At 60.8% G+C, this 18,109-nt stretch overlaps 2 protein-coding genes across 34 annotated transcripts in view; both read left to right on the top strand.

Moving 5' to 3' along the window:
• The first annotated feature begins 1,586 nt into the window (after window positions 1-1,586).
• SPATA20 (spermatogenesis associated 20) lies at window positions 1,587-8,184 on the top strand. 4 transcript variants are annotated; one of them, XM_041001201.1, is made up of 16 exons: window positions 1,587-1,675; window positions 2,533-2,712; window positions 2,801-2,865; window positions 2,976-3,130; window positions 3,204-3,347; window positions 3,452-3,653; window positions 4,021-4,151; window positions 4,237-4,341; window positions 4,494-4,568; window positions 4,689-4,898; window positions 5,007-5,199; window positions 5,477-5,645; window positions 5,876-6,087; window positions 6,720-6,919; window positions 7,638-7,718; window positions 7,816-8,184. In XM_041001201.1, exons 1-16 carry the CDS (start codon window positions 1,599-1,601, stop codon window positions 7,984-7,986), a joined length of 2,370 nt encoding a protein of 789 aa, XP_040857135.1. In that variant the 5' UTR covers window positions 1,587-1,598; the 3' UTR covers window positions 7,987-8,184. The 4 variants fall into 4 exon arrangements, with proteins under 4 accessions (XP_040857135.1, XP_040857139.1, XP_040857137.1 ...); XM_041001205.1 differs by lacking the exon at window positions 7,816-8,184 and adding an exon at window positions 7,376-7,466 and having other exon boundaries at window positions 7,638-7,720; XM_041001203.1 differs by lacking the exon at window positions 7,816-8,184 and adding an exon at window positions 7,376-7,476 and having other exon boundaries at window positions 7,638-7,720.
• Window positions 8,185-12,610: 4,426 nt separating this feature from the next.
• CACNA1G (calcium voltage-gated channel subunit alpha1 G) overlaps window positions 12,611-18,109 on the top strand; it is a 60,096-nt gene continuing 54,597 nt past the window's right edge. For 27 of the 30 annotated variants that reach the window (XM_041001844.1, XM_041001841.1, XM_041001824.1 and 24 more), the window contains exon 1: window positions 13,046-13,281. In XM_041001844.1, the coding sequence (XP_040857778.1) occupies window positions 13,046-13,281 (236 nt within the window). Of the gene's footprint in view, window positions 13,282-18,109 lie in introns of all 30 variants that reach the window. The other 3 variants (XM_041001840.1, XM_041001833.1, XM_041001826.1) reach the window with 3 other exon arrangements.

Here is an 18,109-nt window from a genome sequence, read left to right as displayed (position 1 = left end):
CTTGTTGCCTGCTGCTGGTGCTGATCCTTCACAGCTGCCAGCACACCCCCAGGAGGCCAGGTCTCTGCTTCTTTGGCTCCTGGCCAGCGCCAGCAACCTTCCCATGCTGTGTGGCATCTCCAATTGCTCAGTGTGTTCACCTCACAGCCTCTCTCTGAGCCCTCCCCCAGGCCTGCCTGCAGCCTCCGTGTGTCCCCAGCCAGCTGGCCCTTCACCCCAGGGGCTCCCTTCACCCACCCATCCCTGCTCTCCTGTGCAATTCTGTCCACAGGGCTCAGCAACTGCCAAATGGGATCAAGGGTTCCTTCCCATGTCACAGGCCATGGTCTCCTCCCCTGACAGCCTGTCCCTCCTAGCCTGGGCCACTCCCTGTCCCTGTGTATGCCACAGGACCGCATGAGCTCCGCCCCCTCCCTGGCCCTGGCTTCAGGCCTGCCCGTGCCCTGCAAGCCACCTTGTCACACCCTCTTGTCTTGCTCAGTGCCTAAGTGCTGTTGCCCCCTCTCCTGGCATGTGGTCCACTCCCTGCCCAGCAGGTGCACTGCTACCACCCCTGGCCAGCCTTCCTGTCTCCCCTGAAGGTTGGGGGCCACTCTGACTACCTCCTTGGCCCCTACCCCGACTTTGACCCTATTCCAGCCCATTCTCCACTGGGCAGCTGGCAGGATCTTTCAAAAAATGCAGATCCCACTGGCTCATCAATGTCTCAGCTAAAACCCTCCAACAGCCTCCTTTTGCTGTCACCAAAAATGCCCTCTCATAGCTCCCATATCCCTCCCAGACTTGGCTCCTACCCTACCTTACCCAAACTCCTAGTTTCATCTGTCACCTGTCTTTGTCTACTCTGTGCACAGCCAGTGGCCTCCTGTGATTCCTCAGTCCTGACAAGCCCACATGCCACAGGGCCTTTGCACAAGTGGTTCTCACTCCCTACTTCTCCAGCACTCCAACACATCCCCTCCAGTTCCCTCCTCTTGTCCTCTGTGACCACTACACAGATGTGATTCCACCAGATCAGCTCCCTTGTGAGGCCCGTCCACAACATTTGTCACAGTAGTTGTTTGCAGCTTCCCATGTGTGTGGCTCTTGGCCTGTGAGCCGTCTCTCTCTACCCACCCATGTACAGTCAAATGTACATGGGTGTACAGACTGGGTGCAGCAAATACAACAAGTGTATCACATGTCTCGAGACACAAAGGTGGCTCAGCTCCCAGCATAGGAACCAAGCAGGACCTTAAAGTGGGGGGCGCTGGGCCAAGGCAAGCTTCCAAGCTGGGTGCACCTGCATAAGGCATGTTTTCAGGGGTGTGTGGAGGGGACAGTGGCCTCGCTTCCCACTCACTGGACAGATTCCACGACACTGGCTTTCCCATCATGGGGCTATCAAGTTGAGTCCAACCCAATTTTGTGCAACCCCAAGCCTTCTCCCTAAGCTGTAGTTTTGGACTCGGCCAGCTGGCGGCGCTCGGAGACCGACCACGGGGCCCGGCGTCTGGCCAGGGCCCGCCCACGGCTCTGTCGTTGCCCCGCCCGCCCCTCGCAGCTTCAGGATCTCCTTCCGTGTCCGTGGTGGCCGGGCCCACGGCTCCGGAGCAGCCATGCTGGGTGCGCGAGGCTGGCTGCGCCGCTGCCAACTGTTGCCCCGCGCCGGGCTGGGCCTCGCTGCGTGTCGTAGGTACGGGCGGGGGTCGGGGAGCGAGCCGGCCGCCGGGGCGCGCCCTGGGCCTACGAGGGGCGGAAACTCCACCCGCCATCACGCCATAGCCGTTCCTCCGTGGAGGGGCGGGGGTGCACACCGGTCTCCAGGGACTAGCCCCACAGCCCCTGCATGCTCAGGTCGCCCCCCTGCGCCTCTCCATCTGCTTCCATGAGCGACCTGCCTCCTTCAGGTTACACAGCTAGTTCTCCGCAGGCCGGTTCTGGTGCAGGCCTAGAGTGAGACCCCAGGCTGGGCTAAGGACCAACCGGGCTTAGAGCCAGTCACTTCATTGCTGCAGACCAGTCGTTATTTAGGCCTGCACCATAGTGCAGCCACCCGCCTGGGCTGCACTTCCTGCCTGGTGTCCTGCAGGTCTGGCTGGTATGAGCAGACACCACAAAAACGCCCAACAGAAGGGTGTTGAGTGAGGAGGTCCTCTGTCTGCCTCACATGCTCCAGTGCCAGACCCCAGTCTCCCTGGACACAGTCAGTAGTGGCTGGCAGGTGCAGGCACCCTGGGGAGGGGCAGCTTCCAGGGAGAGAATGGAGCTCCCAGGACCATTCTGTCCATTGTGACCCGCCCTGACCTCACAGTGATCCCTCCCAGCACCGGGTCCGAAAGGTTGGGGAGACGAACCTGGCAGGGAGCCCCCAATGAGCCACCTGACCTCATCCCCCCCAAAACCCAAGGGGGAGCACAAAGGCCACAGTCTCCCCCGTGGTTCAGAAAGGTGGGCGGGGCCGAGGGCTGGGCGGAGGGCAGTGCACTCCGGGGTGGACCTGGGAACAGGTGCCAGAGGGTCCCGCCTGCGTGACCCACCTGCCCATGCCAGGGGTAGCTCCTCCCGGGATAAGGACCGAAGCTCATCGGTCAGTAGTTCCACGTCCATGCCTGCTGGAGGGAAGGGAAGCCGGCCCAGCAGTACCCCGTCGGTGCCCCAGAAGACCCCCAACCGCCTGATTAATGAGAAGTCACCGTACCTCCTGCAGCATGCCTACAATCCTGTGGACTGGTGAGTCTCCCTCCCTCGGCCATGCCCAGAGTACCTGGGGTTACCAGGGGCTGCTGGCTGAGTAACTGAACCCCCTCCCTGGACTTAGGTACCCCTGGGGTCAGGAAGCTTTTGACAAAGCCAGGAAGGAAAACAAGCCCATCTTCCTCTCAGGTAACAGCCCAGGAGTGGCAGGGTGCGGGGCATGGGGTGTCTGGGAGAGTGGAGATCAGGTCTCTGGGCTCTGTCACTGCACCTGCTGTGGCCTCCTCCCCTGGTTGCAGTGGGGTACTCCACCTGCCACTGGTGCCACATGATGGAGGAAGAGTCGTTCCAGAATGAGGAGATCGGCCGCCTGCTCAGTGAAGACTTCGTCAGTGTCAAGGTGGACCGGGAGGAGCGGCCAGATGTGGACAAGGTGTACATGACCTTCGTGCAGGTGAGACATCTTCCCCTAGGTGCCATGGTCTGTGCCAGCACAGTTCCCTTACACCAGCCCCTCTCTCTGCCAGGCCACCAGCAGCGGTGGAGGCTGGCCCATGAATGTGTGGCTCACTCCCAACCTGCAACCCTTTGTTGGGGGCACATACTTCCCCCCTGAGGATGGCTTGACCCGTGTGGGCTTCCGAACAGTGTTGCTGAGAATACGAGATCAAGTGAGTATGGGCAGGTGAGGTGGGACTGAGAGCTGGGTTAGGGGGTGCTGCCCGCAGCCCCTTATGACCCCAGAGTATGCCCCTCTCCCCTCCCCACTATACAGTGGAAACAGAACCAGAACAGCCTGCTAGAAAACAGCCAGCGAGTCACTACCGCCCTGCTGGCCCGCTCCGAGATCAGCACTGGGGACCGCCAGGCGCCTCCTTCGGCTGCCACCATGAACAGCCGCTGCTTCCAGCAGCTGGATGAGGGCTATGATGAGGAATATGGTGGATTTGCAGAGGCCCCCAAGTTTCCCACACCAGGTCATTGCCCGCATCCCCACTCCTACCTCCTTACCCAGGCTCCTATTGGACTAAGTCACAGAGCTCCTATCTCCTGATTGGCCAACAACCGCCTTGTTCTTGGCCTGTTGGTATCTGGTGAAGATTTGACATCCGCTGAAGGGGCCTAGAGCTTGACCTAGATAATGACCTTCTGGCCAACCCTAGGCTGTGGCCTTGGCCTAACTCTGACCTTTCTGGTCTGCTGTGTCATCCGACCTCTGACTGGGACCTTGTGTGCTATGGGCTGAGGACTCATCCTTGCTAAAGACCCCAGCCCCAGCCTGGCTGCCCTTCCCCCGACTCCCAGCCCCTGTCGTCTTACCCATTGTTCTTGGTGCCTCTACAGTGATCCTGAACTTCCTGTTCTCATACTGGCTCAGCCATCGCCTGACCCAGGATGGTTCTCGGGCCCAGCAGATGGCCTTGCATACCCTGAAAATGATGGCTAATGGGGGCATTCGGGACCATGTAGGGCAGGTGAGCAGGAGGGCTGGGCATCCCCTGAGGCTCAGTGGGGCCCAGGCAGACCCTTGCTTCCAGCCCCCTGTCGCACCTGACACAGGGCTTCCACCGCTACTCCACGGACCGCCAGTGGCACGTGCCCCACTTCGAGAAGATGCTATATGACCAGGCGCAGCTTGCCGTGGCCTATGCGCAAGCCTTCCAGGTGACCCCTGATGCCCGCAGTATCGGTCCTGCCCCCTCCAGGGCCTTCTCACCTTCTAATTCTGTTCCAGAAACATCCACTGCCCAAGCTCCCCTCACCCCCTCCCTGGGAGGATGGGGACCTGTCCTCACAGCCTCTCTTCCGCCACTCAGATCTCTGGTGAGGAGTTCTACTCTGACGTGGCCAAAGGTATCCTGCAGTACGTGACACGGAGTCTCAGCCACCGGGTATGTGTGTCTGCTGATGCAGTGGGCAGGAGAGATTGGTTACTCCCCTTGCTCCCTTGCTTCCAACCCTGCTCTGTCTGTCCTTGGCGCTGGGCCAGCTACCTTTCCCCTCCTCTGCAGTCTGGAGGCTTCTACAGCGCTGAAGATGCTGACTCGCCCCCGGAGCGTGGCCTGCGGCCCAAGGAGGGCGCCTTCTACTTGTGGACGGTGAAGGAGGTGCAGCAGCTGCTCCCTGAGCCGGTTCAGGGCGCCACAGAGCCACTGACCTCAGGCCAGCTCCTCATGAAGCACTATGGCCTCACCGAGGCTGGCAACATTAGCCCCAACCAGGTGAGGGTCCCATGACAGGCCCACTGGCCTCAGCAATCCCCTTGGGCAGTGGGGGGGGGGCAGGAGTGGGGCTGGACTCCTTCCCACCACAGCTGCTGCCATTCTCAGGACCCTAGCGGGGAGCTGCAAGGCCAGAACGTGCTGACCGTTCGCTACTCACTGGAGCTAACTGCCGCCCGCTTCGGCCTGGATGTGGAAGCCGTGCAAACCCTGCTCAGTGCGGGCTTGGAGAAGCTCTTCCAGGCGCGAAAACATCGGCCCAAACCACACCTTGATAGCAAGATGCTGGCGGCCTGGAATGGTGGGGCACCAGGTCCCGGGCTGATCCTGTGGGTAGACGCACCTTTCCCTATGCCCCTTCTGCAGCATCCCTGGCCATGGCTTCCTTCCCTGGTAGATGTGTTACCTTCGACCTCCAAATGAGCAACTCTAGCCTCCTGGAGGGTTTGAGAGTCACTTCCCTGGGGCCTCATGCTCACCTCATCACTGCCAAGAGGCACTGGGGCCTAAGGTGTGGGCAGTCATCCCTGGAAGGGCCTGGCTGGCATCTCACCTGCCCTGGTGCCTCCGCCCTCCAGGTCTGATGGTGTCAGGTTATGCAGTGACTGGAGCCATCCTGGGCATGGACAAGCTGATTAACCATGCCACCAATGGTGCCAAATTCCTCAAGCGACACATGTTTGATGTGGCCAGTGGCCGCCTGAAACGGACCTGCTATGCTGGCTCTGGGGGTGCTGTGGACCACAGGTGGGGACTGGGCAGACAGTTGACAGTGGGGTGGTGGTAGCTTCTCCCTTCTGGTGGTCTCCATCCATGACTGGATATGCTACACATTCTTGAATGCTGAGCCTCATGGGGCTTATTTACTGGTCTGGGAAATGGGCCAGCAGCTGGATTGGCAGTTACCTGGAGGAGTGTGTTGAAGAGACTCCTGTGTGACACCCTTTTCCCCTGGACCCATTTTCCCCCTCTGCCAGCAACCCACCCTGCTGGGGCTTCCTGGAGGACTACGCTTTCGTGGTACGAGGCCTGCTGGACCTGTATGAGGCCTCACAGGAGAGCTCGTGGCTCGAATGGGCTCTGCGGCTGCAGGACACCCAGGACAGGCTCTTCTGGGACACCCAGGGTGGTGGCTACTTCTGCAGTGAGGCCGAGTTGGGGGCTGGGCTGCCCCTGCGCCTGAAGGACGGTCAGTGGCAGGTGCAAGGCAGACCTGGGCTCTCCTGGACCCCATGGGGGTGTGGATGGTCTGTTCCTATGGTGGCAGAAGAGAAGCCAAGGTTGGGGTCCTGTGGCTTCACAGCCTGCTGTTTGCTAGCCAACTGTGTGACTTTGGGCAGGTCACAGGATATTCCCAAGCTTCAAGCTCCTAATATGCCACATGAACCTAACATTGGTAGTGGCTTTCAGGTTCTGTGTATACATGAGCCAGCTGTTGTGTGCGCACACTTGGCACAGTAGCTGCACTCCCAGAGGCTGACCCCAATTACTGCCCTGGGGGAGCTGCCTGCATGGTAGGAAAGATTTGTGATAGGCAGTGATAGTGGGAAAGCGTGTATGCTACACAAAGCTGAACTGGCAAGTGCCATAGGGAACCCAGAGTCATCTTCAAATGCCTGTTTCTGTCTGGCCTGGATGTCTCATCCCAGCTCCTTAAAAACAGGGCTTCCTGTTGCTGTGGCAGTCCCAGGGGCCTGGGGCAGTCCTGGCACATTATAGGTGCTCTCTGACTATAAGGGGTGGTGTTGCCACTTCACAGCCCTAGGGCAGGGCCTGAGATCCAGTGACTCTCCCTTCACCAGCTGTCCCCTATTCCCACAGATCAGGATGGTGCAGAGCCCAGTGCCAACTCTGTGTCAGCCCACAATCTGCTCCGGCTGCATGGCTTCACAGGCCACAAGGACTGGATGGACAAGTGTGTGTGCCTGTTGACTGCCTTCTCTGAGCGCATGCGCCGGGTGCCCGTGGCATTGCCCGAGATGGTTCGTGCCCTCTCAGCCCACCAGCAAACACTCAAGCAGGTGGGGATCCTGGGCAAAGGGGCAGGGAGCTGGGGCCACAGTGAGAATGGTGGGTGGTGAGAATTCGGGGGGGGGCCTTGGGCTATCTCCAGAGGTCAGTTCTGTATGTGTGTGTGTAGACCTGCTCCCTACCCAGACAGGTGCCTGTGTGACTGTCCCTGTGTTGGGGGGCAGGAGGCAGGCACTTGTAAAAGATTTCTCTATAAGGCTCCATGTGTCTGTGTCAGTGTCACAGTCCCTGAGGGTGCCGCTGCAGTGTGTGCATTTGCATATGTGCCCATGCACCTGCACGTGTAGGTGTGTGCTGAGGCAGGTGTTGACCTGTCTGCAGGTGTGTGCCCATCTTCCAGTTGGCTTGCCTGTATTTGCATATCTACCTGTGCCTGGTGCTCATAGGTGCGGTGTCTGCCTCTGCATGGGCACACATGTGTGACTGCTCCATCTCCCTGTGGCCAGGTCCCTGGGTGTGATGACTTCCAGAGTGTCAGGTCTCCTGGGCGTGTGTCTTCCTGAATTTGTGCTGCCGGGCAGAACGCTGCTTGTTGGGGTATGATTGTGTACGTGTGAAATAGCCTCCTAGATGTAGAGAGGAATCTCCCTGTTCCTTCTTAGGATGTAGGGTATGCCTAGGGAGGAGGGGGCAGTCCTGCTAGTGGGTTTGGGGTTGGTCTCCCTGCCCATCCACTGGGCACTGGACTGATCTTGCTGTTGTCACCAGATCGTGATCTGTGGGGACCCCCAGGCCAAGGACACCAAGGCTCTGTTGCAGTGCGTCCACTCCATCTATATCCCCAACAAGGTACCAGCCCCAGGAGCCTGCTCCCCAGTATTCTCCATACCCTCTCAGGACCCTGCATCCTTTTCAGTTGATCTGTTCTGCTCTACTTTCACCCCAGGTGTTGATTCTGGCTGATGGGGACCCCTCGAGCTTCTTGTCCCGCCAACTGCCATTCCTGAGTACTCTGCGGCGGCTAGAAGACCGGGCCACAGCCTATGTATGTGAGAACCAGGCCTGCTCCATGCCTGTCACTGACCCCTGTGAACTGCGCAAGCTGCTGCATCAGTGACCGTGCTGGTCCCCAAGCAAGGAGTGGAAGGTGGAGCTTCCCACTGACCGTAGACTGGGGCTTTGTCAGACTCTGCAGCACGTGTGGCCTCCCCCGGCACCCTACCATCAGGTGACTTGCGCCATTCTCACTGCCTTCCCTCCTTCCACCGTGGGCACCCACTCTCCCTGGAATAAACCTAACAGCATCCCACGGTAACCATAAGGCCTTGGCCTCATTTGCAAGATTGGCCTTGGGCTCTGTCCTGGCCCTAAGGTCCTAGGTCCCCTTCTTCTGGGAGTGCTCAGCTGACTCCTCTGCCTTCTTCCATTCTTCACTCACCATGAAGAACGAGGTCAGCAGACAGGCCTGTGTGTTCACTGTAGCCTGAGTAAAATCAGGATTGGGGCCCCAAACTGCCTACAGCAGCCAACAAGGGGTTGGTAAGAAAGCTGGCCCCACATTATCACACCCCTCCCTGCCGCTTTCCCTCATTTGGAGCTGGAGAAAGAGGAGATGCTTTTATTTTTCTCAGGGAGGTGACATGGGTACACAGCCTGGTACATGATGGGAATAGCCCTTGGCAAGGTGTCCCTGCAGAACGTTATATTGTCCATTCCCCTGCTTTGACACACGCTGGCCTGGGGAAGGAGACCTCTTTTCATTTGGCATGTCTGTCCAACTGGAAGTCCTCCTCCAAACTGGCCCATGTGCTCGCTGCTACAGAAACAGCAGGTGCCTTCCTGTGACCCCTCAGTGATGGGAGGTGTTCCCATGCTTTCCTTCCTTGGCGCCTGCATCTCTGCAGGCTTCCACCAGGGGGAGGAAAGTGGGAAGCAGGCTTTGGGAAGGACAGGTGCACAGTGACACGGCTGACAGGCCCAGAGGGAACTGGAGGGGGCAAGGGAGGCAGGGGAGAGGCACCACCCAGAGGCCTTCAGGAGTCTACTGAGTTGAGCCATCCTCAGAGCTCCCTAGCCAGCGACACAGAGGACCAGCAGAGACAGCTGGGCCCAGGAGGCCCAAGTGAGCCCGCTGTGCATGGAGCAGGGAACCAGGAGAGTGGACGGTGTCTCTGCCTGTGCATGGTCACACACGGCCACACATGGTCACTGGGACCTGAGTCAACTCTGTCTGGGCAACTGGCCCTCGGTGTGAGCCACCAGCCCATCTGGAGGGGATTAGCGCTCCGGCCAACAAGGTCAGCTGGCCCCTTGCTAGCTGGAGCCCACTCAGCCTTGCCAGGAAGTCTGAGGCTGAACAAGTGGAGCCTGGCCTGGGGGTCATGGGAGAAGCACAGGTGGCCTTTTTGGCAACTCGAACCCCGGCTTTGCTTTAGTACCGTCTGGGTAGTATGCAAAGCCCTCTTGTCAACAGCATTCCATTGACCCTTACGAATGAGAATTAGCCTCACACTGAGGGATCAGCCCAGGCCCGGAGAAGGGACATGATTGGCCTGCAACTCCTCAGCACACCTGATCTTCTCTGGTGTCCTGGGGCACAATAAAGACCACTTGGGGGGGTCCTCTTCCCTGGAGAGGAGTGGTGCAGGTTGAGGGGGAGGCTGCATTTGCTGCCTGGTGCCCCCTCCTCCAGGCCATGTTTTGCTCGGCTGCTTCTCACTGTGTCTGGTATCAGGTGTGCCTGTGGCCCGTGGCTATGAGATTCTATAATGGGCTCAGAGGAAGCAGGCAAGACTGTAGAGGGTGCTTGGATTTGTAAAGAGGGCATGGCTGAACACGAGTGTTGTTAAGATGTGTGATTTTACAGCCCGGGGTTCCCTGCGGCACGGTTTCCCCTGTGCCGGCCTGCTGCCATTCTGCCCTGCATGCTGCAGTGCAATGGGTCCCTGCAGACAGGGCCTGGCGGGTAGGCAGTCCATAGCCCCTTTAGCAGTTTTCCTCTCTGAGCCTCCTCCACTCTGCAGAACGGGGGTCAGCCACTCAGCTCAGGAGGCTACAGAGGTGGTGTTTGTGTAACCTCACAGCTGATCCATGAAAACCACCAACAGTGGGCTGCAAAGGAGTGGAGAAGGCAGGAAAGGCTTGGAGCTGAGATGGCCTCTCCCCACAACTCCTGTCTTGTGATGCTGAGATGCAAAGAGTTTCCCTCATCACCTGAAAGTGGGCTTCCAGCTAACACAGGTTTATTAAGCACCTACTGTGTGCCAAGCACTAACTGAAGCTCCCAGGAGCAGAATGGGTAACAGCCACTGCTCTAGAGGTTGTAAGGGGAGATGCCTCAGTGCCCACACGGGTACAGAATCTCAGTGGCCAGACTACCTGCTGGAGCGCAGGCAGTGTCCCAAGCTCAGCCTCTTAGTGCTGGGGTTAAAGAGGGCTGTAGTTCTTGCTTTGTCATACTCCCCATTCCCTGCTAACTCCCAGCAGCCTAGAATGGATGGGTATCTAGCTTTCCTGGACCTGACTTCAGCCCAGAGACCAGGGGTGGTCCAGTTGATGGGGGAGGACGTAGGCCTGCTGGCCATCAGAGGCAAGCGCTTCTGGCCTCATCTCCCACCTCTGCGAAGAACAGATGACTTGAGAGTGCTTGCCTCCCAGCCCCAGGAGCTCCTCGACCCCAGCTGAAAGGGCAGGCCGACCTGGCTGGTCGCCGACCCGAGGGAGCAGAGGAAGTGTCAGACCCACGGTATGGACCATAAATAGCCCCCCTCCCCACAACCTCCCAGAAGGTAGGCCGGGGTTCAAGACAGGGCGCACTGCGCCCGGAATGAGAATACACTCCCCGCCTAGAGAGAAGTGGCACTTAGGGGATGTGCTCATTAGCATAAAATGCAAATAAACCCGGCCTCATTTGCACACCCCTGCGTCCGGATTCGACGAAAAGGGCGAGCAGGGAGGCGAGGGCGCCGCAGCCACCCGGCCCTCCCCACGCCAAGCCTCCCCCGCAAGCTGCCGGGGCGCATGAGTCGAGACGCCCCCACCGGTCCGCTCCACGCCGCGGCGGGAGGCACGCGCGGCCGCCGCGTGGGTGGCGCAACCCTGGGGGAGCCAGAGAGGTGCCCCGGGGTGGGAGACGCAGGTGCCGCAGGTCAGCCAGTGCACTTCCCCACTTTCCGCAATGGCGCAGGCGCCCCAGGGCTCCAGAGGGCTCCAGGCCGGACAGATGGACCCGCTGGGGGGGGCGGCCTCCACAGATGTCCCGGGGAAGTGCTCAGGGTGGAGGATTCCTTAAGGGCCGGCCTGCTCCTGGGCGTCCACGGTCTCCTGTCGTGGCACCGACGGGATGGTGTGGGGAGGGGATAGAGACCCCAGAACTTTGCCAAGGGACGCAATCCCAGGTCTAGGTAGGGGTACGGTGCGGAGTAGGCACCTGCTTCCACTGCTGTGCCTGGTAGTGGGGTGAACAGCTCTGCGAGGTTCCTGTCCCTGCTAACTGCATTTGCCAGGAGGGAGAAACTGAGGCACAAGCGTTAGGTGGCAGCAAGCCCAGCCGCAGTGCTTGGCTTCGTCCCCCTCCCACACATTAGGGGTTGGCGGAGGTGGCTTGCGGGGGGGCAGGATTAGGGGGTCCTCGCTGTGCCACACAGCTGCAGGGGATGGGGCTCTGCGGTCGCGGCGTGTCCCGCTGGGTCCACGTGCTCGAGCCCCGAAAACCCTGCGTGGAGTTCCCACCCTTCTTAAGGTCTCGGCGGACAGAAGTCAGAGCCTCCGGGTCAGGGTCAGTCTCAGAGTGGAAGCCACGCCCGAGACCTCTTTCCCCAACCCTAGTCAGACACCCCTCACGCTGTCCCTCCTGCTCCCGCCCTCCCCCAGCCCCGCCCAGCTCCCAGCCTCGGGATTGCTCTCTGGGACCCTGGTCACACCCCTGGACCCTGTGTGTCCCGCCTCCCTGCTGCTCCAAGCCCGCCCTGAGCTGAACTCCGCCCTGCGGCTGCGGCCCAATTCTGGGTTCGGGGACAAAGGATGCCCCGGGGCCTACGGCACTACCCACCCCAGGACCCCAGCACCAAGGACTCCGACTTCCCCCGGCCGAGGGCTCCCTCCGAGGGAGTCCCCAAGGCCCCAGAGGCCAGTAAGAAAGTGGGTTCAGTCTGGGCCGCCGTCTGATTGGCTCCAGGCTTCGGGAACGGGGGACCCGGGGCAAGGGGAGGGGAGAGGGGCGGTGCTGGGGCTCCGGGGTGGGAACGGGATTCCAGCTGCGGTTCTCTCCGCGGGCGCCCCCGCCCGCACTGCCACGGAGGCCGGCCAATGGGCGCGCGGCTCGGGGCCGCCGCCTCGCGGCGATTGGCTGCAGGGCTGGTTGGGGAGGCGGGGCCGAGGCTTGAAGTTGGAGTGAGGGATCCAGCTGTGGTGTGCGCCGGGCTCCTCGCCGCCGCTTTCGCTCGCTCGCTCCGCGTCTCGGCCGGAGGAGGCGGCAGTGGCGCCGGCGACAGCCCCGGCAGCGGCAGCCACCGCGGCGGCCGCGGCATCTCCGCCTCCAACCCCACGCCCCGGGACGGCCCCCCACCGCCTCCCCGCCCCTGCCGGCCCGGGAGCCCGCCGCGGGGCGGAGGAAGGAGCCGCCCCCCGCCCCCTCCATACCCACCCCCCAAAGAGAGCCCTCTTCCCCTCCCCCCCGCCGCCACTGGCGCTGAGCCCGGGCGATGCTGACCCCTTAGATCCCGCTCCAGCTGCTCGGCGGGGAAGAGGGGGCACCCCTCCTCAGACCCGCACCCCTGCCCTCCACGGGGTGCCCCCTTTCTCTCTCCTGGTGTCGAGGCTGCTTCGTCGAAGGTAGTCCTGAACCGGAGGCTGGGCGCGAAGCGAAGAAGCCGGAACAAAGTGAGGGGGGAGCCTGCCGGCTGGCCCAGGGGATCGCCCCGGGGGCCCGGGGAAAGCGGGACTCGCGCCCGAAGGGGCTTCTCTGCCACCCGGGGCCCCGCGGGCAGCATGCCCCTGCGGGCAGGGGGAGCTGGGCTGAACTGGCCTTCCCGGGGGCTCAGCTCGCGCCCTAGAGCCCCCCAGATGCGCCCCCGCCTGGGCCCCCCGGTGGCGTGAGGGCACCTCCTCTGAGGGGCGCCGCTCGCCCCTCTCCGGGCCGCCCCGGGGGCTCCCCCCCACCCCCGGCTGGCCGGAGGATGGACGAGGAGGAGGATGGAGCGGGCGCTGAGGAGTCGGGACGGTCCCAGAGCTTCACGCGGCGCAACGACCTGTCGGGGGCCGGGGGCCAGCCGGGGTCGGCGGAAAAGGACCCGGGCAGCGCGGACTCCGAGGCGGAGGGGCTGCCGTACCCGGCGCTGGCCCCCGTGGTTTTCTTCTACTTGAACCAGGACAGCCGCCCGCGGAGCTGGTGTCTCCGCACGGTCTGTAACCCATATCCTTCGGGGGCACGGCGGCGGGGCGATGGGGTCCGCAAGGGGGCGGGCCGCGCGCCGGAGGGGACCTGAGGCCGGGTGAGTCGGAGAAGTAAGCGTGCTCTGGAGGGGAGGGGGCGGCGAGGTGGGGGTGCAGGCGAGCCGGTCGGGTGGGCGCCCGGGGCGAGCCCCGGCTCGGTGCACACACCTCGGTCCTCCTAGGAGGGGGAGCTGGGATCCGAGCCAGCTGGAGAGGGAGACGTGCCCCGCGGGCGTGCGGCTGGGCGCCCTCCAGATGCGGACAGAGGAGGGTCGTCCCCCTCCAGATGTGAGCAGCTCCAGAAGCTGGGCAGCTCCACTCCACCCGTCGCCGCCGCCGGTTCGGTCGCAGGGTTTGGTTTCCGAGTTTGGGTGAGGTGGGGGTGGGGTGGGGAGGAAGCTGCGGGGAAGGAGGGGGTACCGCAATCTCCAGGGTTTCCCTCTTGCCCCCGCCCCAAAGTTTGCGGCGGATCCTGGAGTACGATCCTTCCCTGCCCCCCTTCTCACCCACACACCTTAGTTTTACTGACCCAGAGGGATTTGTTGGGGAGGGGGGGGGCGGGACCAGGACCTATCCCCCCACCCCTCCCTCGCCCCGCGGGTTGGAGGCACAACAAGGAGATTCCGGCGGCGGCTGATGTCAGGGGCGCAGAATGAGAACAAGATGTGGTGGCTGAGGAGCTGTCTGCCCCCGGAGCTGGAGCTGAGCCCCTTTCAGCAGGAGCCCAGCGCCGGGGGTTCCTCCCTTCCACCACCATGCCTGACTCTGTGCGGGGTGCTAGAATGTTGGGCTGAAGAGTTTGGATGTGTGTGTGTGTGTGTTTATTTATTTATTTTTTTTTAGAGCTTTGTCAAGTGGGGGATGGGTGCCAGCAGGTCTTAGTAACCCCTCCCATTGCGCACACATAGAGGGCCCTGGCTGGCGACCAAAGCCCTGAGAAAGTATTGGGGACCCTGGGAGGAAGACTGTCCCACGATCCCAGTGTCTCTTCCATGGAAGGGTTAGGCCCCCAGGGAGAAGGGTTTGGCGCTGCCTTTTACCCTCTGCCTAGTGTGGAGTGGTGGTGGTGGGAGGGGTAACCCCAGCCCTCTCAACCTATAGCATGGGGACTGCCTGAGTGTTGGCCAGCCCGCCGGGAGGAAGGGCCAGGTGACCAGAGGGATGTCCCTGGCCTTGCCATCCAGGTCATGACAGCTTCCAGGTCAGAGTGTCTTTGGGCCTCAGGGTGGGAGACTCTAGTCCCCCTGAAAGCCTCTGAGAGCCCAGCTGGGACTCTGCCTTGGGGGGGGGGGCTGCAGGAATCTTGGTGCCCGCCCTCATTCTGCAGCTCTGCTGCCTCTAGTGCGCAAAGCAGTCATGTGAGCCTGGGTCCCCCCATCCCCACCCTACACACCATGGGTCTTTGGGAAGCTCCCCGCTTCACACCTTGTTGCCATCCCCTGATCCCTGCCCCATCCTCCCTTCAGCTGGAGAGAGAGAGAGAGAGAGAGAGAGAGAGAGAGAGAGACACCCCTGGCATTGCTGAGTAGGTCTTCCACATATCCTAGGCCCCTTGCTCCCTGGCAGAGATGGAGGTGAGGAAGGAAGGAGGCTGAACAGGATGCACCCTGGGCATCCCTCTTCTCTATCACGAATCATCCACTCCTTCCATGATAGGGGAAAGCACCTGCCCTCCTTCTCAGGGGCTCCCAGGGGAGGTGGAGGCCTCTGTCTCTTCCACCTGCGTGTTTCCAGGTGCTTGTGAAGGTCTACAGTCAGACTGCCCCCTTCAGGAGTTCTGGAAGCGGGGTAGTGGCCAGGGTTGGAACCAGAGAAAGGCAGGCGCCTGGAGCTCACCTTGAGGGGCAGTGATGGAGCAGGGAGTGGGGATCTGGCGGGTGAGGACAGGCACCTAGTCTGGGGTGACCAAGTTGAAAAGAATTTCTTGACAAGGAGTTGGCCTAAGCTGTGTCCCTCTCCTACCCAGGAACCAAGGGAAGGTCCAGTTCACAGCACAGGGGTTCCAGACAACCTCCTAGGTCCTCTTCTTTCTCTTTTTGGTCTGTGAAACCTCCTTTGGCCCCACTGGGGGTGGGGGGTGGGGAGTGCCTGGGGGACATAAGGACACTCCCCACTTCCACCTGCCAACCGAAGCTGCTGAGACTTTTCTTGGCACTGTCTTCCTCTCTGCCCCTTCCTCTTGCAGTCTGCTTAGGAGATCAGGTTTCCTAGAGAGGAGATGAGGACCCAGATAGGTAGTGAAAGGTGTGTTATGTGTGTGCGTTGGAGAAGATGGGAAAAAGCCTGCAGTAAGTGTCTGGCCCTGGGGAGAGCAGGGGTGCTGGCCATGAGCATCTCAGGGCCAGAAAGCTGCACCCCGCACTCCCCCCCACTCCAGGTTAGCGGGAAGTGAGCCGGCCTCCCCAGTGATGTTTCTCCAAGTGCCAGTGAGTGTGGCCGCTCCCGGAGGAAGGAGATCCTGAGCATTCCCTCTGGGCGGCGGTTGTGTCACATCTGGAAGTTTGTGTAGGAGTTTCTCCAAGCCCAGAGCCCAGCGCAGCTTTTTCTCATTTGGAAATAGGCTGGCATTTGGGATGCTGAGAGAGAGAGGAGAAAGAGTGAGAGAGAACCGGGGCCAGAGGGAACAGGGGAGCCTGCCAGGGCCGAGAAGGGGGGAGCGGGCAGCAGGCAGGGTGGAGAAGGGGGAGGCCTGAGCGGTAGAAGCCCTAATGGCTTCCAGAAGTGAGTGTGAATGTGTGCCCATGCGTCACTGTGTGTGTCTGAGCGTGCGCCACTCCAGGAGAAGGGGCACCAGCAATTTCTGGAGCCTTCTTTGCCACTGTCCCAGGGTCCCCAAGTCTTCCTGTTTTCCCTTTCCTGGCAAGAATTCTCCATTCCTGCCTTCAGAAGAAAGAGGAGGGGAAGGACTGTTGTCTTCCGTTAGTTCTCTTCTGTTTCTAAAGCCTAGGCCCCCCAGAGGGCAATCTAGGAAGAAGGGCTGGGGATGGGGGCTTGAAAGGAACTGCTCAAGGATGGGCAGGGTACCTCTTGGCACCCTCTCTGTCTTGGCATCCCCTTTCTTCCGGGTCATACACTCCCTAGCCGCCCCTGTACTACTGGGGGACTTCCCTGCTCCACACTAGTGCCAATTGGAGCCATTCCTGGGACTGCCCTGACTTCACGGTCCTCCCCAGCCCCCCCAGGCCACTCCCATCCCGGCTCTCACCCTGCCCTGGCCGAGGCAGGCAGGGCGGCGACAGACACAACTGCTCACACACACAGACATGCGCGTACACACACACTCACACAGAGTCACAGACGTTTGAATCAGATTTCTGGCCTATTTCCTCTCCCTAGGATTCCAGCAGGCCGGCACTCCATGCGTCTGTCTCAGGTCTCTGGCTTGGGTGGGGCCGACTGCCTTTTTTGCCGGCTTCAGTTTCCAGCTCAGCTGGCAACCTCTCTCCTCACTCCTCCACACTGGAGCTGGCAGGGCTGGGGGTAGTCTGGCAAGCAAGCTTCCAGGAGTGGGGCTTGCCTGGGGGAATCCCCCTCTCATCTCCCTCCTTGCCCCCAGGGGATGGTCAAATCCCTGGGCATCTGCTTATTTATGAGGATGTGTGTGGCAAGGGCTTGCCCCCAGCTCACCTCCTTGGCTCTAACCAGAAGGCCAGGACTCCTGGGGCCAGCCCCGCCTCCTTCCCAACACTTCTCTGTCTCACATTTCCAGAGTCCTAGGAGGGAATGAAGCAGCTGGGGGCCTATTTCCCATCATGCCCAGAACAAACCCCTACGCTCCTTGCCCCCAAGCCCTGTACCCCAGGAGGTGCCCCAGCCAGCTTCCTGCTCTTCCCACATCCCTCACCCTTCCAGCTGCCAGGTTGGGCAAGGGCTCCATGGAGATAAGGCCCCAAGAGAGAACCCATTTGTGGAGATAACAGCTAGCTCTTTCTCCCAGGAGGAGGCCCGGGAGGGGGAGGGAGAGGGGGACTCATCTTCCTGCCATTTCCTTTTTCTCTCCTGATGGTGGGTTGTAGGGAGAGGAAAGATCCTCCCCTCTCCTGCCCCCATCCTTTGGGATCCACTCCAGCCTGGACAGTCACCATAGCAACAGTAGACATGTGACTGCACAGGTCTCTCATTGTCACTATGGCAACCACTGTCCCCCGTTCCCTTGGTTACCATGGAGATCTGTCACATGGTTTCTCCCCAACCTGATAACCTGTGGGTCTCCCTGCTTCCGCTTCCCTGTACTGAGGATAAGGCAGCAGCCTGAGCAAGGAGGATCATGTGTGTGTGTGTGTGTGTGTGTGTGTGTGTGTGTGGTGGGGGTAGCGTTGGGTCTTTTTAAGTACCATGGCAACATATCCACACCACCTGGTGACACATCCTCCTGTTGTCATGGCAACAGAAGAACATCACACAGTGACATACTGCCTTGTTTCCAAGGAAACGAGTCCTACCGGGAGAAGGGTGAAAGGATCCCCTCCACCATTCAGTCTTCCTCTATTCAGGTTGTCCTCATTTTTTTGGTGCCTTGGTCTGGTCCCTGTGTATTTGTGCTTACCTTTAGTGGAAGGGGAGAGGTGGAAAGCAGGGTCACTGTACATTAGACAAAACTGATTGTCGAGCTCTTGACAAGGGGCTCTGGTGATTGAGATCTGGGCATGGGATGGTTTGGCATGGTAAACAGGTAAAGGGAGAGGACGGAAGAGGGACCAGCTTTTCTCTCTGGGGTCACTCCACTCAGGCATGGGGTGGTTTGATCCGGTAAGAATAGATGTAAGGAGAGGAGGGAAGAGGGACTAGCTTTGCTCTGGGGTCACCCC

Source organism: Ochotona curzoniae, unplaced genomic scaffold (assembly GCF_017591425.1).
Source record: "Ochotona curzoniae isolate NIBS_2020 unplaced genomic scaffold, NIBS_Ocur_1.0 scaffold_2453, whole genome shotgun sequence".
Classification (NCBI taxonomy): domain Eukaryota; kingdom Metazoa; phylum Chordata; class Mammalia; order Lagomorpha; family Ochotonidae; genus Ochotona; species Ochotona curzoniae.
The sequence above is the reverse complement of the archived record's forward strand: the minus strand, read 5'-3'. Positions and strand labels throughout refer to the sequence as shown.